General features: G+C 49.5%; 1 protein-coding gene and 1 long non-coding RNA gene across 29 annotated transcripts in view; both read left to right on the forward strand.

Annotated features, from left to right (window-relative positions):
• Positions 1-12,194, forward strand: part of RBFOX2 (RNA binding fox-1 homolog 2) — a 172,212-nt gene extending 160,018 nt beyond the window's left edge. For 13 of the 27 annotated variants that reach the window (XM_061371766.1, XM_061371765.1, XM_061371770.1 and 10 more), the window contains 4 exons: positions 1,512-1,588; positions 3,838-3,926; positions 4,891-4,963; positions 6,042-12,194. In XM_061371766.1, coding sequence (XP_061227750.1) covers positions 1,512-1,588; positions 3,838-3,926; positions 4,891-4,963; positions 6,042-6,096 — 294 coding nt within the window. In that variant the 3' untranslated portion in view covers positions 6,097-12,194. Of the gene's footprint in view, positions 1-1,511; positions 1,589-3,837; positions 3,927-4,890; positions 4,964-6,041 lie in introns of those variants that run through there. The other 14 variants (XM_061371769.1, XM_061371768.1, XM_061371772.1 and 11 more) reach the window with 6 other exon arrangements.
• Positions 12,195-12,692: 498 nt separating this feature from the next.
• On the forward strand, positions 12,693-23,689 carry LOC133222225 (uncharacterized). Of its 2 annotated transcripts, none has more exons than XR_009728228.1 (4): positions 12,693-13,555; positions 14,577-15,000; positions 15,562-15,771; positions 22,402-23,689. It is a non-coding gene; the product is annotated as an uncharacterized LOC133222225 (long non-coding RNA). The 2 variants fall into 2 exon arrangements; XR_009728229.1 differs by having other exon boundaries at positions 14,577-14,743.
• Positions 23,690-27,060: the final 3,371 nt, after the last annotated feature.

Genomic DNA, 27,060 nt, shown 5'->3' on the forward strand with positions numbered 1-27,060 from the left:
TGCTCAGTAATTGGAATGCTGCTTTAGTTGGGATTGCAGCTTCCTGTATATGTTGTTTTGCAGTGTTTGTGTTATTTCGGAGAATATATGACAATATTGAGAAAGCTATCATCTAATGGTAAAGAAGGAATTTAACAAATATGTTTTCTCACTTTGAGCCAAGGACGATAACATCATGAAAGAGTCATAATAAATTTGGGCTGTAGTGGATACGTGAGCAACTACCATTTTTTGACACTTGAGATCTACAGGCTCAAGTGCTACACACTGACATGAGGAAAGGGGTTTAGCAGGCAGGTTATCCAGAGAAAGAGAACTTGAGTTAAGATAAGCAACATTAGGGTTGTGTTTGACTTTCTCATGTTCTCCCCAGGCAATCCAAAAGACTGTACCGGAAAGGACTGATCTCGATTTAGAAAGTCCTTTTGGTTGTTACTTACTGCCCAGTAAAAATGCATATGCCGTTTCCTTAGTTCCCCTGTTTCCTTCTCAAGGCAGTGATTAAACTATCCCTTTGGTAGAAGTGTCTCTGACATAACCTCTTCAAAAGCTCAGCCACACTTACTTCTTTTAAGGCTAGGCTAAAGATTTCAAAAACTGAACCTAAAAGGTAAACCTGTCCCCATGGAATCACTTCACTTAAATAGATGCAGTGGGAGTTTGCATGGCTGCGCTGGGTTTCAAGGACCATGCCACTTAATGGTGTCTTCTGTTGCAGTTGGGTTGTGGCACTGGAGAAGTGTGGTGCAGCTAGCAAGGAACTTTGCAAAATGTTTTTCTTCTTTTATTGGGAAACACATGTTTACTGAAGATGCTCTACTTTGTTACGGTTTATATTTAATAGAGTACCCAAAGTGAGTGGCATCAGAAATCACTAGAGGTGGTAGGTAGGTGAGGTTACAGATGAGCTCTGCATACCAGTTAAGAGTTGTGTGTGAACAGGAATAACAGGAGAAAATAACTGGTGCACTGGGCAAGGCTTTAGCCACATTGGTGGAATTATAGGTGGGTCCTGGGTTATGGAGAAACGGGAGCATCAGCTGGGTAAGGTAACCAGCACAGTGACTCCTTTGCTGTATACTGGTCCCAGAGCTCGGTGGAAGGGGTTTACAAAATAACAAGTTACAGTCGCAACTTTCCTCCTCCCTCCTTCAGCCTGTTTTGGTGTATTGGACCTGCTGGTCATGCTAAATACATCCCCGTGCCAGAAATACCCCAGCTGTCCACGCTCATTGCTCCTATGACAGGAACGTACCATGGCCATTATAATCCCCATTTTTGGTTTATTTGAAGTACACACGAGTAGAATTTGCAGACCACTTTGAGCGGAGCAGGTCTGCCCATGCGTGTGTACCTCTGTCCTGTGATTTTAATTTACTTTTTTTTTTTTAATTAACAGTAGCTTCAGTTTTGCATCAGTGCATGGTTTAAAAGCAATACACATGTCAGCTATTCCTTAACTTCATTTCTCCAATGAATTATTTCTCCTGTTTTTTTTGTTTGTCGTGCAGTTGACTGAAGAAATGTTAACATCCCGCTCTAAATCTCTCAGTGGAGTCTCTGTTCCCTTCTCTGATATAACAGATGGGTTATTGCTTGTTATAATTATTAACATTGTGGTGTGGGACAAGGGCTAGGGTGGGAGCCATTCTGGGGGGTGAGGGTGGGAGGCTGCGGGAGTCGTTAAGGTTGGAATGTTAACTCCAGTGGTGACTGACTGTTTCCGTAATAGCAGGTTGTTGTGGCTGCACGCTCTAGTACTTGAGGCTGTGTACTTCACTGAGCTTGTGGTAGAGCCTAGGGCGAACTGCTGTCCCAAGAGAATGCTGGGATGGATAGAACTAGCCAATATGAGTCTGAACGTGGTGACTTTGCTGGTTGTTCTAGCTCCAGATGTCAGCATGCTTAGTTTTTAATTTTGATTAATAAATGTTACGCCATTCCCCCTCCCACACCTGATTCCAACCCTTCTTTTCTTTTTCTTTTTTTCTTTTTGTTTTGTTTTGGTTTGATTTTGTTTTCCTTTATGAGAGACATGAGTTAAAAGAGAATTACATGATAACCCTTTTTGGTTTCAAGCTGCATCTTGCTCTCATGTTCAGAGTATGGGCCAGGCACATTTGAAACGGCTTCTGATCCGGAATGTGGCTGGCAAGCGTGGGGCAGGGTGGGAATCCGGGTGCACGCTGAAGCCAGCCACCCTGCAGGAGGGTAGTGCCAGGCAGAATTGCCTAGTACACCATGCCCGAGTGACAGCAGACCCCAGCAGGAGTTCAGGAAGCTGCTAAGCTTCAAGGAGTACCACAGTGACATCAGTACGAAATTGTGTCTTAACTTAGTGAGGTTGATGAAGGTTTGATTTGGATTAAGGCTGCACCTCATTCCTCTCATCTCCATCATGTTTTGGAGGTGGCAGTAATGATGGTGCAGTGATAGCACACCTGTACCAAGCTAAACTTCCGCAAACCATCAATCCGAAATGCAGGGTTGAAACAGCAGGATGAGATTAAAAGGGCAATACGACATCTCTTCCGGGCAACATGGTGATGTTTCAGAGGTGTACATTTGTGTAGCTCTTTCTTCTGTTAACTAAAAGATTGAAAAGGCTGTAAGTCACAATCCTCTGGCATAGGAAAGGCTACCCAGCCATATTTTGGATAGCATGGTAGTCTTCGTGGGGCCAACACAGGCCCCATAAAAGCAACCAAAATTAAATTAAAATCATTACTTCTAATTTCAAAGCTCTCTAGCCCAAAACTGAGCACTGCTGAACAAAAGCATTGTCCTGTAATAGACCTGATCTGGTACTCTTAGTTACTTACATGCAAAAGGTCTGTAGGGAAAAAGCAGTAGAGGCATTTTGAGCTGATTCTGGATGTGTGAAGAGTGTAAGTCTGCCTTCTGGTCCTTCGGACTCTGAAATGTCAACTGGAGAAAAAATAAAAAGCCAGAAGCAATTTGGAATTTTCTGTTGTTATTTATGGCTCATTGTATTTCTAGCAAATCAGAGCCATGGTTCATTTACTGTGCCCCCCCCAGTTAACAAAAATGTGCTTAGAAGTGCACAATAAGGAAAAATCTAATCATGGCTTCAGAGCCCTCTTTGCCACTGCCATGCAGCCTTTGCCCCTATCAATGGCATTTTAAAGACCATAACTACAGGTGTGTAGCATGGGCAGAAATGCAGCAATACAGACTGTTCTGGCATAATTTCTCCTGACCTGTTCCCTTCTTACATGGAGGGAGGGCAAAACGGTCTGGTTGGCATCACTGTCACTTTGCTTGTTGCCAGCCCTGAGACTGTCTTCTCTGACCGTCTTCTCCTTACTGCTTTTTGGTTTCTCTGCCTTCGATACTTTCACACATCTGGACCAAATGAACTTCTGGCCTTTTGTGTTTCTGAGGCTTAAGAAAGGAGATAGAGGGAAAAGAACAGGAAATTCTCTGAATGGTCTCCTAAAATACACATTCACAGAAAGTACCTGCCTCTGATTTCCCCAGCGTCAGAGGAAGGGGACATAGAAATGACGTTGCATGCAAGATTTCAGTTCCTCCATGCCAAATTTAATTTCCTGCAGGGGTATAACCATGCTCAGGCTTGCTTTTAGTTTATTCCTCCTGCTAAATGGGGTAATGGAAGAGTCTCCCTGGTCCTTCTGAGGAAAGGAACATGCATGAGTTAACGGGTGATGCTTGCGATAGACTTGACATGGGAGCTGATGCAGTTTGAAACACTTCCTCTCCTTGTGATGTGTGTGACTTTTTATTTCATTTTATTTTTGATGCTCTGTGTGGATGGACAGGTATCTGTAAAGTCAGTTCTCTTCTCTCCTGCAGGGTGGATACGCAGCCTACAGATATGCACAGCCTGCTACTGCAACAGCAGCCACAGCCGCTGCAGCCGCTGCAGCAGCTTACAGCGATGGGTATGTAAGGGGGAGGTGTCCACGGGGAATAGCTTGCTGTGCTCAGGGATTCAAGGAGCATTGATCCATTACAGCACTTCCACTTCTTTCTCTGTTTCTTTGTCTTACTTGCACTCGCACACATGCATGCACAACCCAACATGAAAGACTTGAATGCACGATTTGTCTCTCTGCTCCCGGGTAGTAGTGCCCTCCGGTGTGTGTGAGCTGGCACAAATCCTGGCCTCTTCCCTATCTTTGTGATTCTCTGCACAAAGGAGGCAGTGTGGTTTTAGCCTCAGAGTCAAAAGATCTGGCTTGCCTTGCCAGCTCCTTGCTCTGCGACTCTGGGCAGGTTGTTTAAATCACTGAGTGCATTTCTGTCCCAATCTGTGAAGTAATATTGAGCTGATACAGTACTCTAGGATGCTGCAACGTGCTGCTCTGTATAGATACAAAGGATTATCACCAGCAGAGTGCTTGCCTTAAGATTTTTTTATCTCCTGTGCAGCGAGGCCATGTGTTAATCCTAGCACATGTGAGACCATTAAAGTGTGTTCTCCCTTCTCATTCTGGAGAGCCCCTCACTGCTTTCCGTTTAGCAGCTGTTTCTGTGCCAGTAGTGCTAGCACCAGCAGTCCCTTGTCTTCCAAATTGCATCGCGCAGTAAGGGATGCACTGGCTGTCATTTCAAAAGTGCTGACCTCTTTCCTACAGGTGGAGCTAGCTCATGGCTTCTGCCACATTCCTCCTTGCGGGCTGTTCTCTGGCCCATCTCATACCATGCATGGCAGCATGCCCATAGGATCTCTTCGAAGACGGGCTGCCTGCATGTGTGTGCATGTATGCATACATGTGTGTAGAAGGGCATGCGGCTTCCTCCATTGCCTGTGGTCGGAGAGCTGGTTTCTCTGCCCACTGAAGTGACTTTTCTCTCTCTCTCTTTTTTTTATTTATGTTATATATCTTTTCTCCCTCTCCTCAGTTATGGCAGGGTGTACACAGCAGATCCGTACCATGCCCTTGCCCCTGCCGCTAGCTACGGAGTTGGCGCTGTGGTAAGTGGGATTTTCTTCCTTGTGCTGTTTCTCATTTCCAGCTTGGGCTATCAGATAATAAAAGCTTCACCCAGAAAAACCTTTTTGTGGGTGGAGGAGGTCCTTAGTTGTTCCTCATTCATATGTTTTTGTGTGTGCACTAGGAAAGGAGACAGGTTGTAGGAGACCGGTTATTACTTGGTCTTGCATGGCACCTACTGCCGAGGAGGCCAGAAGTACCAGGAGCCTGAATATTGTTGGTGAATCAGTAGAAATTTATCAAGGTGATAATATAGAACAAAAATGAGCAATAGTTAGAGATGCAAGACACCATTTTCATTAAAGGCTCGTGTTGCTGTTGAGATATCAATTCTAGGAAGCAAGGGAGTAAGTTGTTCTCATGACATTTTGCAGCAAAGCTGCTCCGCTTGGTTCCCTCTTCCTCTAGTGGAGGGATGCGATGTCCTGCCTGCCAGCAGCAGTTACACAAAGATAGGAATGAGCTATGCTGGCATTGGAGGGGAGTGGAGGAGCTTGCTGAAAACACATGCCTGCCCATCTGCTAGCCAGTGCAGTATCTGTGGTGTAGCAAAGGCTGGAATACAAATGTGTTCAGAGAAAAAGACATCTAAATATAGATATCTACAGTGTAGCACCTCCGTTAGAGCATCAGCTCATCATGTAGATTCTCTTCAGGGTCAGTGAAAGGAATGCAGGGTACTTCTAGGATACCAGTCATCATGCCTATTTTAGACGTCAAGGTGAGGTGAAGCATCCTAGAAGTCCTGATCTGCGCTGTCTACAAAGACAGCCTGGACAACTATCTCAGAGATAAGGACTCGTGAGTCCCCTCTCTGGTACTGAACTCTCTTTGACCAACACTTGCCAAACTTCACCTCCAGCTGGCTGGCCATGAGCATGTCCTCCTGAGCCATGCCTTTGGTTTTGCAGGCAAGGTTCTCATCTCTTGCTTCTTAGAGGTGCTGATGGTGGCGGGTCAGTGCCTGGACACATCCATGAGTCCTTCAGGTGCTGTCCTGAGTATTTCTTCCCAGTTCTCCTCCTAATAACCTCTTCTTTTCTCGCTTAATTTCTGCAGGCGAGTTTATACCGAGGTGGCTACAGCCGATTTGCCCCCTACTGAAGTGACGTGAGCCCCCTGCAAGTGGGACAGCCCCCCCAGTTCATGAGGCCTGGCTATTGCAATATTTACTAGTAGAGGAACTCTATAGCAAGACGAGGAGGAAAAACAAAAACAAGACAAAAAAAAAAACAACAACAACAAAGGAGAAAATACTTTTTTATACCTCACTATGTTCTTTGAATATGTATTTTTTTTTCCTTTAAATTTCTGCCTTTAATTCTTTTGTTCCAAAGATTGTGCTTCTTTTTTTTTTCCTTTTTTTTCTGTTTTTGGGTTTTGGTTTTTGTTTTTTTTTAACTGTGGTAAAAATAATGCATTTCCGTGTCTGTATGTTGGTGCATAGCTTATCCTACCAATCACGGAAAAGGCAATTAGTGATAAGGAAAGCTGTTAGAAGCTGATATCATGCAATTAATGAGGAACACGCAGACAGAGTTACTTCCCTGGGTCTGGTGCTTGGTGCCTGTGAGACAGGAGGACGTGAGAGAGAAGTCTCCACCTGCCGTGTTTCTGGTCTGCAGAAGGAAGCACTCTCTGTGGCTGTGGCTGGGACCTAAGTGCTGGTGGGAAATAGTCATTTACATTTGGAAATACGGGGGAAATGCAGAGACTTCCCTCATTTTTATCACCATCTGACGCGCACAGGTTTGGGACAGTTTCAGCAGTGTCAGGATTCTAGACGTGGCAAGAAAAGACTTCCTCAACCTGCCCAAAGACTTTGGCTGTTACCTGCTGTATAGGGGACAAGACTTTGAAAGGAGTTTTTGATGAGGATGATCTTTCCCACCCCACCCCCCATATTCTAGCTGATTGGTGTCCATTGCTGGTGGCTGTAATTCCCTTAGTTTTCCTTCCTCCTTCTCAAGATCCTTCTCCCTTGCTGTCCCTTTCCTCCCCTTCATTCTTCGAGGAGTGGCAGACGCAGTGCAGCATCACACAGAGAACCTCTGTTGCGGACAGCAGGTGGTTAAGCTTGCAGAGGGTGAAGCACGTGCAGCCTCACAGAGGAAGAAAGCTAGCAGAAGACCCATGCTCCAATGCACCGAGGTCCAGCGTGCAAAGTCTCTCCTCCTGTTCATCTTGGGATGTGTAGGCGCCTCTGCAAGTAATCTGTTTCAAATAACATGAGTGAGGAAACACAAGTCATGTATAAGCTGCTTGAGGCGAGGGGCAAGCATGTGGGTTTGTGTGGGGGAAGAGGGTCTTTTACATCTAAACCTGAGCCTGAAGTAGTTTTGTTTCTGTCAGGAGTTTTTTAGGGGAGGCAGAAGCAGTTTGTGCAAGCTCTTGAATTCATAGGAACTTTCCACCATGAGCTATTTGCACACCCTTACATAGTTGTGTTGGAGCCCCTGAGTCTGTTTTGCCCAGCCTCTTAAAGAAAGTTGTGTACCTGGTCTGCTGAGTCGCTATAGACACTACATATTAGAAGATTCAGAATCAGAGAGACTATTGAGCAGAAGGCTTCACGACTCCCAAGACCATCTCCCTTCTCTCATGGACAGTGATTTCACTGTGTTTCAAAGTCAGCATTCTTGGATGACCGTGTGAGCTGTGCTGTGATAGGGAGCTGCTTCTCTCTAGACCTCCCTACTCAGCTGCTGGCTCCTAGAGTGCCCCCAGTAACCCCGTGCTCAGAGGCAGGGTCTCAACCACATGGCAGAGGAGTGCAGAAGCATGGTTTGATTAGGCTGCCTCGATGGGTACGCGGGTGAGCTCACTGCCCACAGAAGGACGGCTTGGAGTGTGGGTTTGTTGGTGGAGCCTCTCCAACTCCTGTCGTACACCGGCTGCTCCATCCACTGCTGATACCAGCATAGGAAACCTCCTGCGTTTAACACTAAGCGATGTCGACAGGCAGAGCTCCCAGGGAGGTGTCCTGGCCCAGCCACGCACAACCATGAATTTCTTTGCTCTTTCCCTAGCGACACACGTGTCCTCTCTGCGTGGCAGAGAGGAGGCACCTCAAATGGGAAGAATGAGGAAGCCATTAGTTAAGCTAGAGACCCTGAAGCTGTTGATTCTCTGGAGGAATAGCTAGATAAAGGGGACACCAAACTGCCAGCCTGTTGGCCACCTTTTGGGTTTGTTTTTTTTTTCTTTCTGGTTTTATTGTTGGTTTTTAAACTTTCTTGTTTTCCAAGCCAAAGTTTGGTTTGTTGCTGTTATGACAATTTCGTTGTTGTTTGTATATAAATATTTTAGTTAGCTTGAAAAAGGGGAGGGGGGAACAGCGTGTTGGGGCTTTCACAAAATCTAGGAAATGAGGGGCACTCAGGGGGTGTCCAGGGGCCTTTACTGCCTGAGTTTGGGGTAGGGGGGAGTGAGGACTGGTGGGAGAAACAGTCATATTCAAGGGGAGCCGTTTCCACCGCAGGGCAGCCAGGGGACTTCTGCAGCAGAAGTCTCTACTGGACTTGGTTCTACCTACCTGTGGGCAGAGGGGCTGCGTGAGGCCGTCCCTTCCCTCGCCCACGGGCAGTTCTGGTGCAGCAGGCTGCGAGCAGGAGGAGCGCAGCTTGTGGAGCCTGGCAGTGGTGGTTGCTCATCCCTCTGCCCCTTTTCCTACCTTTCAGTTCAGCTGGTTCTGACTGCCCCAGTGCCCTCCCCTGCCCTGGCAGTGCTGCCTGCAATCCCCCCCCACACCCCTTGGCCTCTCTGGGAGTAGGGAGGCCAGCCCCGTTTCTGCCCCCGAGCAGAGTCTATGCATGGCAGCTTCAGCCCTCCTGAGTATGTTAGGAGAGTGAGGGGTTTAGTGCAGAAGCGCCCAGCCTTTGCAGGGCTGTAGTCCCTTGCTCTATGATCTCCGAGAAATACCTGCTCTAGACCATCCAGCCTGATTTCTCCTGTTTCCGAGCCCAGCCTGCTCCAGTAGCTCCCTGCCAGGCTTCTCCAGTGCATTAGCCAGCCAGCGTCTCCTTGACTCTATAGGTAATGCTGCAGGATGCCCACTGAGGCAGCTCGCTGGTATCCCAGTTTCCTGCTCTCAGCAGTAGGCTGCCGAGGGGATGCTGGGATGCCTGCATGGCTGGGGGCTGGGGGGAGCTCACTGGTTCCAGGTCTCCAGAGCACCGGACCTCCCAGAAACTTGCATGCCAGCTGGAATTTTGAGTGAGTGTTGGGCCATGGTGGGAGAGCTCTTCAGCCTTTCTTCCCCCTTGGCAAACAACAGCTCTGGTTTCACTCAGATGTATTATGAACTGGTTTGATATGCATTCAGAGTAACCAAGCCGTGGCTATATCCATCTTCTAAAGAAGTGAGGACAAAGCCTATATCTCCCTATGCAAAATTAATTACACTTAATGAATTAAACTTAATGAATTAAACTGGGCCCTGGCTTATTTGACCGATGGCAGCTGGTGCTTGCCCTGAGATGGGTCTGCAGCCACAGGTCCCTCGCAGAGCAGGGCTTGGCTTTCCGAGGGAAACCGCACAGGCAGCCTGGCAAATAGCTTGCTACGTGTCACCTTCTAGTCTGGTGGCATCTGGGATTCCTCTTGATGTAGAGGAAGAGATGTTTCTTGAAGTGTTGCTGTTTGTACTGTCTTGCAATAGGTCTGGCCAGCACATGATATTATACTGATGAAATTTTGGATTGAAGAGTTGATTTCTTTAATATGCTGGTCTGTCTTTCCTTGTGGGTACAGTTGTGCTGGTACAAAGATGACTTCTGCTGGTATAGCATATTCTCTACTGGGAATAAGTTATATTGATACCCAGCATGTTAACAAACCGTTGTTGCTGTCCCTGTGCTAGGGAGGCTGCACTGCTGTAGGTGGGTTAGCTTTTCTAAGTAAAGCCATGATGGGCCCTGGAGACAACGGGGAGCTCCGTATGAGCCGGCTAGAGCCAGCTTCTCCCAGGTTAAGCAGTTAGGTGGATGCTGTGTCATGAGTTCAGATTGACAAAGCCATGTTTCAGAATAGCTGTGGCTTGGCTGTTTCAGTGCCTGAGAGAGAGCAGACTTGCCCAGCAGGAAGAACGCTAGCTCAGGAGGCCAAGAGCTGTGTTTTGAGCTGGGCTCTGTCAGTTGTCCTCAAGGGTCACCATGGAGCAGTCATGTTGCTACTTTAGACCTCGGTTCCCTGTCCCTAAAGTGAAGTGAAAGTATATCCCCTGTTCTCTCCCATTTTGAGATCTTACGGATGTGAAGGGCACAGCAAGAGCTGAGGAGGGTTACCTGAATAGCTGGCTCGAGTCCTGGTGGTGAAACGGTTAATGAAATGATTTCCTTGCCCCAGAAGAGAGCTGGCTGCTGGGGTTTCAGGTCCGGCACCCATAGCTTCACAGCAGCAGGGAACACAAAGCTGAGCCTCCCAGCTCCCACCCATCCCTGTGTGTACCTTCCCATCCCGGCCCTGAAGGAGGAGGCAAGTGGAGAACGGGTTTGGGGAGCACTTAGGAATTCAATAAAGGGAAACCCAGAACACCAGCTCTGGGGAGCGCCTTTGCCGAGTCTAGCTCCAAAGGGAAAGCAGCAGGCACAGCCAGCCTGCTGCTGTGGCCCTCTAGCCTGGCGGGGTCAGGGGGACGCTGTCCTTGGTGCAGAGGGGTGATTTTTCAAGTGTGTTACCTGTTTGCACTGTTTCGATATAGGAGGGGGGGGATAAAAAAACCCCAACCTAGTGAACAAGATGAACATCCAATGTAAACTTCTTTGTGGTTTTATTTTGACATGCTCTTGGGAAACGTCAAACATTTTGTAGTATACACCAGTGAGACTTGATTCCTTGTTGCATAAAACACTATTTTTGGTGATGTTAATGTCTGAAAAGCCCCTTCCCTCCACCCCCACCTCATTGATTGCCCTCTCTGCCCTCCAACCCTGGTTAAACTTCTCTTCTACAGTAAAAACTCCAGCCAACAAGGCAAGCAGGAGTCTGATAGCCGGAGCGTGAAATGGGGCCCTTGGCAAACAGGCTCTGGGGCTTCCCACGCTGCCTCTTGACTCGTGGTTGAGCAAGAACACATCAGCCAAAACCCCTTGCCTGCTTTCACCAGGAGATTGCTGGTGTCCGAAGCCGTCCACCCGCACATTGCCTTGGCTGACAGTCAGCAAAGTGCCGGTTCATCTTAGGAATGGATTTGCTTTTTTACTCTTCTTTTTGTTTGCTTGTTCGTTCTCAAGCGGGTCAGTAAATCTCCTGCCAGCTTCCCAGCTCTCTGCTGCTGGAGGGGTTGGCTGCTTCCCTGAGGAGGGAATTCCTTACAGAATTTGGGCCTCTCCCACATCAGTAATCTCGGTTTTGGTCATGTTTTTCTATCGATTCTTTTCCTGCTCACAGTATTTCGTGTGTGTGTGTGTGTTGTAGTTTCAGCAGCTCGATTCAGCTGCGTTATCAAGTGACAAGATAATCCCCTCTTACCCCAGGGGATGTGATTTGGGTTTGGGTTTTTCCTTTTTTTTCCTTTTTTTTTCCTTTTTTTTTCTCTTTTATTTTTTTACATGATAAATCCCGCTTGTAAATAGCTGGAGTTAAAACCTGGGGCTGATAGCAGATGAGAACCAGGGCTGTAGAGCGATAGTGGAGCTGGTGGAGTATTTTACTGACCTCACAGGCTGATCTACTTGAGACTTGGAGATGTTCAGTGCGAGGCTGAGATGCCACAGCACCTCCAATGGCAGCGACGGACTTGCCCCTTCACGCGGTCTCCCCAGCACCTCCCATTGCCAGGTACCGCTGGGGAACAGGATGTGTCCCGAGTGGGATGCGTTCCCTTCCCCTGGATCATTTCCTAGGACGCCCAAGCCGCTTGCCCAGGGTCCCATTTCCCTGCTGACTCTGGAGAAGCAGTATCTGCATCCCAGGGCTTTGTGACAGCCTCTAACTTCCCGCCCTCCCTCGTTAAGTATCATATTGTATAGTAGCTTTCAGACCATACAGTATTCATTGGGTTATTCCTATTATTATCAAGTAGCTGGAATTGTGAAGGTCGGAGTAGTTAGATCTTTAGCTTTTATTCCTTTTTTTTGTATTACTATCCATGTGTATAAATTATTGATCATGTTGCTGGCTTTTATAAACTCTAAGCAAGGGGGGAAACCCTTCCTAACCCTTTGCAAATGGTAATGAAGCACTGTTTTTAAATAAAAGAGAGAAACACCAGTCTGCTGGCTCCCATGTGTTGTTTGTTTTTCAGTGCAGCTGCATGAACTTCGCTGGTTTACCTCCCTAGCAAGTAAAACACGAAGAAGGGAGGCTGGTGTGAAGAATGAGAATGATAGCATCTTCTAACAGTGATAAAGGGCAAAGCCTTGGAGCAGGTTGCCCAGAGAGCTGGTGGATGCGCCATCCCTGGAGATACTCAAGGCTGGATGTGGTGCTGAGCCGTCTGATCTCCTTGGAGTTGCTCACTGCAGAGGTTGGACTCATGCCCATTGAAGGTCCCTTCCAACCCAAACTAGTCCACAATTCTATGAAGGGCAAAATCCCAGCGCTGTCTGTTCATACACCAGCACCTTTCCTTGCTGTTCTTTCCCATAGCTGCTTACTAGAAGAAAAGGGCCGTTTGTTTGCTCCCTGATAAGGAGCCTGGGTTTCTTCCTCTCTTTCCAAGCCTAATCTGTGTTTGAACCTGTTGGTGTGGAAGGAGAGACGACGACTTCAAATTACAGTATCAGCATTTTCTTTAATGCCTGTGTTGCCAACCTCCTGCTGTCAGTGTTAGAGCAGGTTTGATAGTTAACACACACCACTGGAAGCTGGTGTTCCTGTGCTCGGCATGAATTTCCTCTGGGAGCTTGGACATGTCTCCTAATGACGGCCCCTGTTGTCCTGCCTGTAAAAGGAGTAGTGCTGCAGACAAGCAGAAATTCATTCATATTCTGTGAACTACTTAAGAGATCCTCAAGAAAAAGAGTTCATGCAAATAGATATGCATATAATCAGATGCTCTTTCAGCTGAAATGATCCTAAAAATGAGAAATAATAAATCCTTGTGGCAAATTTACAAGTAATTATGGAAACTGGTAACTGAGCAAAATGGTGGAGCGAAATATGCCCAGTACAGTTGAGGTGGGCACAGGATTTTGCTGCTTTTGGAAATGCAAGGTACCTGGACCAAAAGGGGTGGGATAAGATGGGTCCCTGCATAGTGGGGTTGTTGGTAAGGATGCAGGAAGGCATCTGAGCCCCTTAAGTATTCCTTCCCGGTATTTACTGAGGAGCTGCGATGTGTTCCTGTCAGATGATCCTCATTCCATTCTAACAATAACTCGAGAGGATGTTCAACAGTGACTGCTAAAATTAGATGCCTGGAAATCAGGGCTGAGTAATTGTTGTGGAAGAGCTGGTATGGGGATTCTGCATCCAGGAGACAGGGAGAGGCTTTGAAACAAAGATCCGCTGCGCTGGGAGAAAGGTGGTGCAGAAGCATGCTTCCAGAGCGAAGCAAAGGTGCTCCAGGTCTCCCTGCCTACCTTCATTTCAAGGCAAAGCTATAAAATGGCTGACCCTGGGATTCACTCGTAAGTCATTCAGAATGTTGTAATAGGGTATTTCAGTCAATGGCTTTAAGCTAAAAGGGGGTAGATTTAGATTAGACATTAGGGAGAAATTCTTCCCTGTGAGGCTGCTGAGGCCCTGGCACAGGGTGCCCAGAGAAGCTGTGGCTGCCCCATCCCTGGCAGTGCTCAAGGCCAGGTTGGACGGGGCTTGGAGCAACCTGCTCTAGTGGAAGGGGGTTGGAACTGGGTGAGCTTTAGGGTCCCCTCCAACCCAAATCATACATGAGTCTATGGTCATTGCATTGCTTAAGATGAGTTTATCAAAAGTAGAGCTGGTCAAAGGAGGCAGATACAGATTCCTTGGATGCACTACAAGCTGGCTAAGGAAATGAACACTGCTCATTTAATGAATTCCCTTTCTGTAAACTATAAGTAATTATGATAAATAAAAGGCAAATCCCACAAGTCACAGCTGCCCAATGCCCACCGCAAGCCACAGTGCCTCTTTCACTGTGCGGAGGTAGCATCTACCAAGTGAGAGTCCCTCCGTCACATCAGGAAGTAGCTCAGAAGAGGGTTTGGTAACAACCTGGACATGGGCTCCAGGCCGCAGGGCTCAGTGCCAGCCGGAGGCCCACCAACGTGGTTGCTGAGCAAGGATCCTTGTGCTGTGCAGCTGTGTTGGGCAGTGGCGCGGTCGGACATGGTCACTAAATGGTGATGTTTGCTGGGGAGCATTTGGATCTTACTGAAACGATTGATAAACCCAACCTGAATTTGCAGAAGAGCTGCAGGGTGAGGTCAGTGTGACTGCTAAGGCTGTGTCTTGCACTGGCACTGACAAGCTGCCCCAGGAGATTTGAGCCTGGAAGTGCAGGAAGAAGCCCTGATCCCTGCCTCAGTGGGAAGCTGGCCTGTTCTCCAGACTCTGCTGCTGGTCTGTTACTGACTATAGGAGTTTGGGGATGGCAGCCTGAGCATCCCTCTGGATGACAGGAGAGGGAGGGAGAGATCTGCATGCTTCCTTTCTGTTCTTATGCAGGAAATCACAAAGTTGTAGAATGATGCTGGTTGGAAGAAACCCCTGGAGGTCCAAGACATAGGTCTTGCTCAAAGGTCAGTCAAGTTCATGTAACTGTAGCATCGTCAGCATGAGCTCGGGAGTGAAATCCATGCTGGAATGCCAACAACTTCAGCATGTCCTGCAGGGTGGGAGGTGACCCGTAGCCTCCTGTGCTTGCCTTCAGTCCCGTTTCCTTCTCTGCACAGGCTGGGACTGGTTGTCACTTGTGGCTGTTTTCACTGGGGTATGGAGAACAAAATCTGCGATGCACTTACTTAAACACGATCTATGGTTTGTGGTGGTTCTCAGTTTGCCTGCAGCGTGGTCGTTTCTGTCACAGCACATCCAGTGCTGGCTCCTGCAGCTCCACATGAGCTGGGACCAGTTCAGCAAAGAGCTTCTGGTATGGTTCAGGGGCTGGAGTGGGGGGGAAGAGGGATGGCAGACAGGGAAATGACTGTAGGAGCTCGTGTTTATTGGCAAGAAGAAGCACAATGGATTGCTTTCTAGAAGCAAGGAACAAAGATCCGGCTTTCCTAGGCCTTTCCTACCCGTCAGTGTTGTAACGCACCCTGGTGCTTGGGAATTGAGGCCACCCAGCTCCAGCCTTATCTGTGTAAGGGACTTGCTGCAACTGGAGTTGAGGTTATATCAATATAAGCCATCAATATAACCACTATATCAATAAGCCATTGATTGTCTTGGGTGCTCTGTTCCCCCTGGGCTCGCACTGACCCTTCCCTAATCCAAACCTGCAACCCTTGGGTGCTGCTCCCCTTCCCTCTGCTGGCTGGTGGACACAGCCCCACCAACCAAGGCCCCATCCATGCGGCCAGTGTGCCCTCATGGCTTCTTCCATGTGGAGGTGAAGGCTTGTCTGAGCCCCATGACTGGGGAAGCAAAGAGCACTGGAGTCAAAGCCAGAGGATTTCTGCTTATGGAAAGAGGTCATTGTCTTCTGCAGGTCTCCTCATGTGCAGTGGCCGTCACCCCATGACCAGACCCCCGGAGTCGGCCTTCTTGCATGGAGAAGCCTCTCCACGTTTCGCTGCTGCTCCCAGTGCTGGGGTCAGGATGCACGGAGCCGACACCGGGAGCAGCTGTCCCAGTTTGTGGAAACTCTCTTGCCTTTTTAAGGCCATGCCGAGTGCTGTGCTCTAACTTTAGCACAAAGGTATGGTTCACTCGGCTTCTTTTATTAATGGATGGGTATAAATATATCTGCTCCCGGTGCCTGCCTTGTTCTTCCATGTGTAAACACGGAGCTCTGTCCAGCCTCCTTCTGATAAGTTCCTCCTCCTCTGGATCACAAATCCCCTTCTTGTGTGCCAGGAGGAAGTGCCCAAGCCCAAAGTCACTTTGGTTTTCATAGCCCCGGCGCTCTCCAGCCAAACTCTGCTCAGAAATCACCCATTTCACAGAGCTCTGCAGCAACAGCAGCTCCGCCAGGTTTATGCTTCTATTGCAGCAGCCTCTGCGCTCATCTGCAGCCTCAGCACTGCAACCCTCTCCTGTTCTTGAGAGGATGTCCCCCGTCCTCCCCACTGGGAGGCTGGGAAACCTCCCTTTGCCTTTAGAACACTGGGGCTTTACTTCTTTGGTCAGAGCACCCCTGTTCTACTGCCTCTGCTCCAAGAGGTGCTGCTCCCTTGAAAGAGCTCCTGCTTTCAGCCCTGCGTGGCTCACGTTGGCGAGATGCTACTGGCTGTCCCCATGCTTCCACTGAGGATGGAGGCAGGTCTCCTCCCAGTGAAGAGTGGATGCAGATGCTGGTGCCCTGAGCATGGGAGGCTTGGGAGGGCTTTTGTCTCACCCCAGCATGATCATGGGCAAGGCACCAGGGGTTTGCTGCCTGCTCCCATGTCGTGCTCAGCTATGGAGAAAGGAAAAGGAAAAGGGAAAACAGGCACAATCCCATGCAGTGGTAGTAGGAGGTTTCATACCTGCATCCTGGTGGGCTGAATGGAAAGTTTGGGAGGCAAAACCAAATGTTCAGGGTTGGGGAAAAGCCAGTGGCTGCTGAGCTTGCCTTGGAGGGTGAGGAATGAGTTGCTGCAGGGCTGTGACCTGGGCATAATGCACTGATTTCTCCTCCACAGACCAGCAATGGGGTTCATGGTGTAGAAATGGACCTGACCCACCCTTGCTCGCCACTAATGCTGTGGCATGAGTGCAACTGAGCCAAGGTCCAGAGAGACGAGTCTAACACACTGCTCAGGGTCAAACCGGGTGAGACTCAGCCCTGAAGGCAGGAGATGACAGCTAATGCTGCAGCCAACTCATCCCTGGTTGAGATCTAGGTCCTGCTGTTGCTGAGGGCTGTTGTGTGTGGTGGGGAGGCCAGGCAGAGCCCAGCTCTGCAATTCGGGTCACTGAGTGGCTGTGCAAAACAGCAGTTCAGCCCTGGGGTCTCAGATAGCTTTGACTTGACAGGAGTGAATACCTGGGCTCATCAGTGAGCTGTGGGCTATGGTGGAACATCTCCTCACCATCAGCCAGTATCTTCTTGCTAAACCCCACTTGTGGGAGCGGGACCATCCAAGGCCCCCAGTGATGGCCTGGGATGCTCAGAGCCACAGCAGGGAGGTATCTCAGAAAACCCACTGTGACTTGCAGGCCATGACCTGGTCCCCTAGCAAGGAACCAGGGGGGTTTCTCTTGGGGGTGATGAATCGCTGCGCAGTGTGCAGGGAGCTGTGTTCACCAAGTTTCCTTGGCCACGTGTTTAAGTGCCTCCCGTATGAAGATCGGCTGAGAAAGTTGGGGCTGTTCAGCCTGGAGAAGAGAAGGCTGCGTGGAGACCTCATAGCAGCCTTCCAGTATCTGAAGGGGGCCTATAGGGATGCTGGGGAGGGACTCTTCATTAGGGACTGTAGTGATAGGACAAGGGGTAATGGGTTAAAGCTTAAACAGGGGGAGTTTAGATTGGATATATGGAAGAAGTTCTTTACTGTAAGGGTGGTGAGACACTGGAATAGGTTGCCCAGGGAAGTTGTGAATGCTCCATCCCTGGCGGCGTTCAAGGCCAGGTAGGACAGAGCCTTGGGTAGTATGGTTTAGTGTGAGGTGTCCCTGCCCATGGCAGGGAGGTTGGAATTTGATGATCTTAAGGTCCTTTCCAACCCTAAAGATTCTATGATTCTATGATTATATGTATTTCCCATTTGGGGGAAGAAACAGCATGTGGAGTGTGTGAGTTGTGGCTGGGAGTGAGTGGCCTCCCAGCCTCCCCTGGCTTCGCATACTGGGAAAAGGCAACCTACCCCCTTCCCTACGGGGTGGGTAATAAACTCACTTGAAGAAAACCAAATGAGTGCTCTGAAGCCTCGCCCATGGTGTGCTCTCATCCTGCTTTGCGAGTCTTCAGCAGCTGCTTTTCCTCAAGTTTCTCCATCAGAGATGAAACACCTTGACAAAAACGATGTGGTGCTGTGAGAAACACCTTGGCTGAGCATCCCCCAGCAGCCGATGGCACTGGGGGTGCGTCTGGTGTGGCCATGGGGCAGAGCCAAGAGCCAGGTTGTTCCTGAGCTGGGCAGATGCACGGTGGGTTTATACTTGGGTCTCCTTGGGAAGGTGTGAGGTACCTGATGCTCTGGTGTTGGATCCTCACAGCTGAGAGGCCCAAAGGCACAGAGGAGCATCCTGTGGGCAGTGCCAAGGCTGAGACCCCAGCAAGCCGAGGTGTGCAGAAAGCATGTCTTGGAAAACAGCCGGGCCCTGAGGCGAACCCTGGGGATGTTTCTCACCAAGTGCATCCACTCCATTCCCTCCCTGCTGCCACAGCTTTGTGGGTCTCCTGGGGCCACGTGTTTCTAGATCAGTTACCAGCACTGATTCTGAACATCTGTGCCCAAAACACAGCGAGAGTTGCCAGGAGGAGAAAACCAGCAATGGGTGCATGTCTTCTGCCATGCAAGTGATCAGGTCCCAGGTGCTGAGCTCTGCAGTGCTGCTCAGGGACTGCTGCAGAGCAGGAGTTATCTTGTCCAAACCCTTCACTTGTGCCCTCTGCCAGCCAGGCATTCCCTGTGGGACAAAGTCCTAACATGCACAGAGCCAAGCCTCATGCCCAGAAATGTTTCTGCCTTCAATTTGACTCCAGGCTTTGGGGGAAATAGGAGTGCTTTTAGACACTGCCATTTCACCGTCTATGTCAGAGAAACCACATGCCATAAATGTGGTTGCCAAAGGAATGACCCACGGGAACGGCAGGGCTGGATCAGAGAGGATGATCCAAGGCAGCAAAACCAGAAAGGCATATTCTGAGCTGTACTTTATAATCTGCTCATGAAGATAGAACTAGAATGAGGACCCAGAGCAAACAAAGCCAGATCTAGCCTGCCAAGAGGGGACACAGAGCATCCCCTCTTGACTTGCTCTGCATGTGGGTTGCCTGGATGTGGCTTCAGCAGCAAACTAAACACCCGGAGCTGTGTCTTACCCATTGGAATAGTCAGGGCCATGATGTACCTGGGTCTGGTACCACCTGCTTGAAGCTGACTTGAAGTTGCCATCGCTGCAATTTACAATTTCTGATATCAAAATGGGTGGGCCATTAGACATCACAATGGCGGCATGGAGACGTTGCGTTGCTTGGTTAATGCCTTTCCTGGATGTGGGTACACCAACTCAGTGGTATTGTGTGATTTGCTCACTTGTAGTTTCCCATCCCAAAGCTACTTCCTTTAGGGTTTTCCTTCTGTATCTAACCCCGTAAGTGCCCTGCTGGTTTCCCACATATGGGTACCAAGGTGGGCCTGAAAGGGTCTCTCATATCTCTTTTATCTCTAGACTGCATTAGGTCTTGCAGGTAGCTGTGCTTTCACGTGGAGCCACACATGTGTGAGGTCATACCCCTTTGCTCCTGTAGGGACCCAGCACAGGCTCAGGCCACTCAGAGACGGTTTTCCCATTCATGGGTGATGTGTGGCCCTATAGCTTGTGTTTCCCAACCCCTCTCACCAAAGCTGGGTCTGTGCCTGAATCCCTTTCTGCTGCAACTGAGGGCTGCTTCAGGAGCACCTGGGTTTGAGCCAAAGCTCTTGGCCTGGGTCGATCTCCAGGTGCGCATGTGGGCTTGGAGCTGGTGCTGCTGCTCCTGCATCTCTGCATCCTGCATCCCTGCAGATGCTCCTCAGCATCTCTGGGGTGTGGATGCTTGGATGTGAGCTCCTCAGTGTTGAAGGGTGAGAAGGTTATTTTCCCCACACTGCTGGCTCTCACCTGTCACTTAGGTGTCGCAATAATTTAGATGTGGCAGAGGTAGCAGAGTCATTTCAGGTATCTCCCAGCATGCCAAGAGCTGGATGTCAGGTCACGTGCATAAGGGGGCAGGAATTCCCCTTAGGGTTTCAGGAAAGGCTGGGACCCAATTTGGGGTTCCAAAGCTGAGGCAGCTGCGCAAGCCCTGCCATGGGAACGTGCTGCAATGGTGTTCACATGGGCTTATCACAGCAGCGCTTAGGAAGGTGGGTGATGCTGCTCCACTGCTGCCACGCAAATCACGGGTGGCATTTTACAGGAGCTGTTTATGTGTGTGGTGATGGCTGTGCCGAGGGTCACGTCTACTTCTGCTGCCACGCCATGTATTTTCAAATTGGGTTTGAACAGCACACGATGCCCGCGGCGCCGCTCCTGTCGGATCATGCATCGTGTCAGAAAACGGGCCCGGATACCTGCCTGCCTGTCTCAAACTAAATAGTTATTCTTTAATTAGATTGCTTCGTTTCAAATGTCGGTAGCTTTATAAAAAGCAGGAGCGAGAAGTCAGGGTTAGGCTGCCCCAGCGGGATGGGAATGTGCGGCTACAGAGCAAAACACTCCTGCAAAGCTGGGGGGTGTGCTTGGCCTTCACAAGATATCCCTCTTGCTTTGTTCCCTTGGGTTCTTCACTGTGGAAAGCTGCTGCGTTGGTTCTTGCCCTGGGTTCAGCAGTAGCAGTCATTTTTCTCCCTCCTAGTAGCTGGTGCAGTGCTGTGTTTTGGCTTCAGCCTGAGAACAGTGCTGATAACACACTGATGTTTTAGTTGTTGCTAAGTAATGCTTACCCTGACCAGGGACTTTTCAGTCTCATGCTCTGCCAGTGAGGAGGGGAAGCCAGGAGGAAGCAGATACAGGACAGGACACCTGACCCAAACCAGCCAAAGGGGTATTCCATACCACAGCACATCCTGCCCAGTATATAACCTGGGGGGAGTCACCCGGAAGGGACCAGTTGCTGCTCAGGTCGGGCTGGGTATTGGTCAGTGGATGGCGAGCACTTGTGTTCTTCATCACTTGAGTTTATTGGTTTCTTTTTTCCCTCCCCTTGTCCCCTTGAAGCCATCAATGCCCTGACCCACTGATGCTGCCTGGGTCCCCCCATGGGGGTACAAAGCAGCACCTGTGTGCTGAGGCAGTGCTGGAGGCACCTCTGTGGCACAGTGCCCTGGTCCACAGCATGGCCTGTGTGCGCTGGGCAGGTAAGAAAAAATATGGAGAGCTGGGGCAACTATGGTTTAATGTTTTCCTGCTGCAAGAGGACTGAAGTCAGGTTCTTGCGGATTTGAAAGGAGGCTCAAAACGCACACACACATGGGCAGAGACAGAAAGGAAGGAGCAAGTTTCATACTTCACGGAGGCATCTGAAAAGCATTTGCTGCTGTTGTGATTTCACTCTCCAGATGGCCAAAACCATTGCTTCTGGTTCACTGGTGAGCTCATAGAGGGGAGAGGAAAGAGAGAAAACCTTGATGTCAACCTCACTCAGGCTCAAATTATTTCTTCTAGGTTCCTGGCAAGCCAAAAGCCTCCTGGCATCCTGGCAGGGCTTTGTATCAGGGATCTACATGGGTTTATTCTGCTTTAGGATGAAAACATTTCCGAGGAGACCTTGTTCCCAGCTCTGGTACCAAGGCAGGTCTCCTTCTAACCCTTAATATCCTCCTAACTCTGACCTTCAGGTTCTTCATCAGGGCAGGGAGCAAGCCCTGATCCCTGATACCTGGCAGGAGCACGGGAATCTGTCCCATGAACCTGGGCTCTCAGCAATGCACATAGAGTCACAGAATGGTTTGGGTTGGAAAGAGTCTTCAAAGTTCATCCAATCCAACCCCCTGCAATGAGCAGGGACATCTTCATCTGCAGCAGGTTGCCCAGAACCACATCCAGCCTGGCCTTGAATGGCCAGAGTGTGGTGTAACAGACACATCAAAGGGGGGTTTGCATGTTAACGAGGCAAGGAGTTCTGAAATTCATGGCTGTATGGATAATAAACTAGCAAGAAGCTAAAGGTAAGAAAGGATGATAAGGATCTGAATTTAAACCTAAAATGTTACTTCAAAGGACACAACAGCTAAGCTGCTGGGGAAAATGGTCTGAAGTCTGGGGATTTGATTTTGGGGGTACCTACAAGAGACAGCTTCCCCATGGATTAGGATTGAGTGCCAGGGGAACTCTGCCTCAGAGCACAACCTTTCCTTTAATTACTTCTATCTTAATCTACGTGAAGTAACTGTGTGTTATTAAATGATCCTGCTCATAACACAAAGAGAACTTTGCACTAACAGCAGAGGGTTTTAGCTTTCTTATCCTGTATAAATAAGACATATGTCTACCAGCTGTTCTGTAAATAACCTTGCTGTCTTAGCCCTGCCAAGGGGGTGGCCCTTCTCTTCCTTCTTCACCTTCTCATGTCTGATGGCTTTTGATGATGTTATTTCCTGTCAGCATGCTTAAAGCCAAGTTAAAACATGCTACTTGCAGTAGTTAGTCATATTTGCTAAGCTGCTGCTTGCACTGTTGTCTTCTTGTATCCTCTCAGGTTACCCTAAAGGAGCACGTACTGCTGAACATAGCGCTCTGAGTGACTGCAGGAGCTGGGATTAAGTGCTGGTTCCTCACGCTGTGCTTTCCTGCACCCGCTGGATGGTGATAAGCTGCTCTAAAAGGCTTGCTGGGTGCATGAGCTCGCCCAGTCCCACAGTTGTAATTTGGAGCAGAGCAATTAAGGTTTTGGCTTACAACAAAGCTGGCACCTCTCTCTTCCCCCAGTGTTCTCTGTAGATTTGCATCCCCTACCACGTGCAGCATCTCTCACAATGGTGTGGCTGTCCTGCAAGCCAGCTCCTGCGGGCGCACTGATAAATCATCTCGCTTTGGACATGGTAGAGCTCTCCTTGCCCTGCTTGCCCAATGCCCCCAGCTGGCACTGCTGTTTGGCCAATGCTCAGACCTAGGAGCTCATATGCTTGCATGTCAGTGCTTGTTTCTGGGGCAGTCTTGTATGCAGTGCCTGAAACGTTAGCACCAGCATGTGCAATGTGCTTTGGGGGAAGCATCCATAGCTTTGTTCTCAGGCTGGAAATCCCTCTCTCCAAAGGGAGCCAGCAGCTCCCCTGCTTTGTTTCCTTGGGAGAGCTATTTTCTCCTCCATGCTTGAAGAAACATCACTGGCTGCTGCTGCCACCACACCACAGCCAGCTCAGCACAAGCTGGAGGCCAGAGGTGGCCAGAGGGTGGCCAAGTTGGGGCAATGCCTGGGGTCTTTGTGGTGATCCTGGTGTTGCGGTTTGTACAGATCTCCTCCAGATACATTCCTCTAAGCTCTCAGGTTAGGAAACTCCCTCAGGAATGCTACGAGCTTCATTACAGCTTCTGCTAAATCACTGGCCAACATCACCGAAATGTATCTTGAAAACTTTGGACCTGGTGGCTTAGGGATGCTGTTTGTGGAGCTACTGGGGTGATCCCACAGGGAAAATGCTGCTGGTGCAGCACAAAGGAGCACCTCCAACCACAGAGTGGAAAAGGCCTCACCAAAACCCTGGTGAGAAGAAAGCAGGGAAGAAAAGGGAAGAGTAAGATCAGCAAAGGCTGGCACAGAGTCCTGACTGTTCATGGTGGAGAGCTCGCCCTGGGAAAGGCTGCATAGTGCTGGGTGTATGGATCATGGTAAGTGAAAGGCATGTGGACCTGCAGCTGGCAGGTGCTCCCCTCTACTGCACATGTTTGACAGCTGGTCCGTGCCTCCTTCCTGTGTGGATGTGAGGACAACTGGAAGGATGTAGGGAAGAGATCGGTTGCTGCCAGAGCAGCTTGTGGTGCCCCCAGCTTGTGGAAATGAGCTGAAGCTGGACATCTCTCTGGGGTGGGATGGCCTGGAGGAAGGTCACTGGTTTGAAGGGCTGGTGCTTCCCCTGGTTCTCTGACTCTAATTCACTCAGAGAGAGCTCCAGCCATGACCAGAGACACCATCTTAATCACAGTCCCTTTCCCATGGCACCACATCCAGTGCATGTATGGTGTGGCTTTTCGGCATACCGCACACAAAGATAAAATTGTGGACACCTGCAGAAAGAGGAGGGGGGGAAATAACGTGGAAAGGGGAATCTCCAGGAGGAGGAAACATCCCTACAGGAGGAAGTGAAGCAAGGGGAACGGCTCTGCTACGCTCGCCAGGCAACGAAGTGCCTTGTGCACAAAATCACTGCCGAGGCTGGCGCCGACTCTCCCTCTTGTGGACAACCGCCTCTATTTTGTGTAGTGCCTGGTGGCTGCCGCTAGCAGCCTTGAACCTCGGATGGTTTTGCTGTAAGCTGAAATGACGTTGGACGTGATGGTTCACAGTAACTCCTGTATTAAATATCTCTGTGAACTATGCTAAGAGAGTGGGTTGATCTGCAGAGAGTGCCCCTGGCATCAGGCCCATCACTCAGCGGATGAGAGGCACATAGAATCACGGAATGGTTTGGGTTGGAAAAAGCTCATCCAGTTCCAACCCCCTGCCATAGGCAGGGACACCTTCCACTAGAGCAGGTTGCTCCAAGCCCTGCTCAACCTCGTCATCTCTGCTAGTAAGCAAAACACCCGAAAGCAGGATGCATAGACCTGAGAAGGGAACAGATACTGAAGCAGTGACCTCCCATGCTCACTCGGGTCAGGACAGACTGGGCAGGACTTAACTTTCCTGCTTCCTTTCCTCTCACGCTGCTCAGAAAAAGAAACCAACAAAAAAAGCCCAAACTTGCCCATGTTCCCACCTGAATTTCCTCCTGAGCTCTCCCCTGACCCCACAGACTCCCTCTAGTCCCAGGTTATGCACAGTAGGTGGGACATTTGTAATATCTTGTTTATCCCACAAAAGGTCTACCTGCTTTTTCTGGTCTATCTGCAGTCCCTGACTGTTTGACCTGGGCTCCCAGTGCTGTCCCTGTCCAGCAGATAACCACTGACCTTTTGCCCAGGAGGATAACAAAACCAGGGTGATTTGGAGCTTGCTGTATACTCACGGATAGATGGAAAACTAACACTGAAACCCCGAGAAGGAGCAAGGATTCATTTAGAGCAGAGCGCCACAGCATGCAGTGAGATCTCTGCTGCAGCTGACAGGGAAGGAAATAAAGGACCTCGGGCTAAGACAAGCAATTTCCAGGCAGATGCTGCCACAGACCAGCTGGATCCAACCAGCTGAGCCACCAGCACTGAAGCACTTGGCGGAAGGAGGAAGATCAGAATATAAAGCCATGATGTCTGGGGAACCCACAATTAAAAAGGTGCCAGGGGTGGGAGCCCTGCATGGTACTGAGATCTCTGAGGGTGATGGAGCTTTCTTTTTATTGAGGGTTTTTGGGGGATGTGCCTTGAGGCCATTTGTGAATGGTTAGAAAGCAAACTGTTGTCTTTGCACGTTGGTCAATCTGCTGCAGAGTCACCAATCAGCAGGTTGGTTTTAACAGTTCGACCTTGTAAGGCTGCAGCCGTGTCTGAAATACGTTTTGGGGAGCGTGTATAAGAGGGTTAAAAAATGATAAACTCATGCAGAGCTCTGCCTTAGGCTGTTGAACACAAGCACGCAACGATAACCTTGGGAAGTCCTTTACCCTCAAGCTGCTGTGATGGAGTAGGACTGCTTCTTCCACATCTCCTGGCCATCTGCCTCTAGTGGCACTGGGGGAAGAGGCTAGATAAGCTTCTAGCTGTCATGGATCGTGTGTATGTAAGGTACTTATGGGTGAGCTTTCCAAAGGTGCCCAGCCTGGGACATCCATATCAACGGCCCTAGACTCAAACAGCTGAGAGGGGTAGCCAGGCGGAGCTTGGCAGGGATGCTGTACTAGTACTTGTACCAGCACCAAAGCAACCACAGGACCAGGATTCTCAGCACAGGTGAGATCTTCCAGTGCTTGTTTTTTTGGGGGGCCAGTATCTTGTAACCATTAGGAAGCCCCAGCACTATGGCTGTTTTGCCAGCAGGACCCTGATGTGGACTAGTGAAAAGATCTGATTGCAAGCACAGCAGTGAAAATCATATGAAATGGCAAGGATGACAATAATGGGGAAAAGATGCAGAACAGAGACCGATTCCAAACTGAGCGGTGGATGCCCTGCTCAGGGGCCAGGCCACCAGCACTGTGATGAGGGTGCTCACTGCCATCCGGTGTTAATCTGCTGGAAGAAAACATTTATTCTTCTGCCAAGTGTTTTTTGCAGAGGGATCGCTTTCCCTGCAGCCGTTCCCCATGATACCAGCAGAGCCGAGAAAGCACTGCTGGATTAAGGACTGCTTAAATTGCTGCTGCTTCTCAGAAGAGAAAAAGACCCGGTTGTCCCTCTCCTCTCTTAGGGAGCGCTTGGCATTGGGATGATAATGCAAAACGAGAGCGTGAACTTTGAAAAGGGCCAACTGCAGCTGGAAGCAAGAATCTGCTGGAGCTCGTTAAAAGGCAAGTGTAAACAGCAGTACAAACAAGGGGCAGATCTTGGCTTCCCCACGGGCTCTTATCTTGCAGGAGCTCTGCGCTCTGCGGATAAGAGGCTGCTTTGCAGGCAAAGGGAGTGAAAAATGTGTCTGTTTCTTGCCTTTCACCCCCCAAAACTCAGGCAAAAGGAGACACTAATTTGTGTGTGCTGTGCCATTGCTCACGCAGCGCTGCCCTGGCTTTTGGAGGATGGCTTCATGGGTGTTTCTTTCACAAGCAATGCCTATGTAAGTAGCTCTGCCTCCCTTTTCCCCTCTGCCGGTATCTGCCAATCTGGCTGTGACAAACCAGAGAGCAGAACTGAGCTGGCTTCAAAATAAGTCCACCAAAAGATAAACACTTTAAACTCACCTCAGTTCCTTGATCCAGTTCATTTCACACCCTCCTAAAGAGCTGCACAAGCATGGGGTGTTTCTTCTGGCATTGCCTCCAAATCGAGCTTGAAAACACACACAGCCTCCAGTGCTGGTACCTTGAAGGGCTACTTGCCTGCCCACTGGGGCTGGGCAAGGCAATCTGCAGCTGTATCACCCAGCTGAGCTGAGCACTGTGCCTGGTTAATTCCTGGTTGTGCCTGGTTAATTCCTTTTCCTTGAGGAGCAGCTCAGGGTGTGTGAGTCCCAAGGAAGGGTGGGCTGTTGAAAGGGTGCTTGCTTTCACAGTGGCTCAGCTTCCTCACCTCTGATGCTGCTCTTGCTCTCATCTTGGTTGTGCTGAAGTTG

Source organism: Neopsephotus bourkii, unplaced genomic scaffold, assembly GCF_033783945.1.
Source record: "Neopsephotus bourkii isolate Nb327-2 ecotype Australia unplaced genomic scaffold, CSIRO-AGI_Nbou_v1 NB_1589, whole genome shotgun sequence".
NCBI lineage: Eukaryota > Metazoa > Chordata > Aves > Psittaciformes > Psittacidae > Neopsephotus > Neopsephotus bourkii.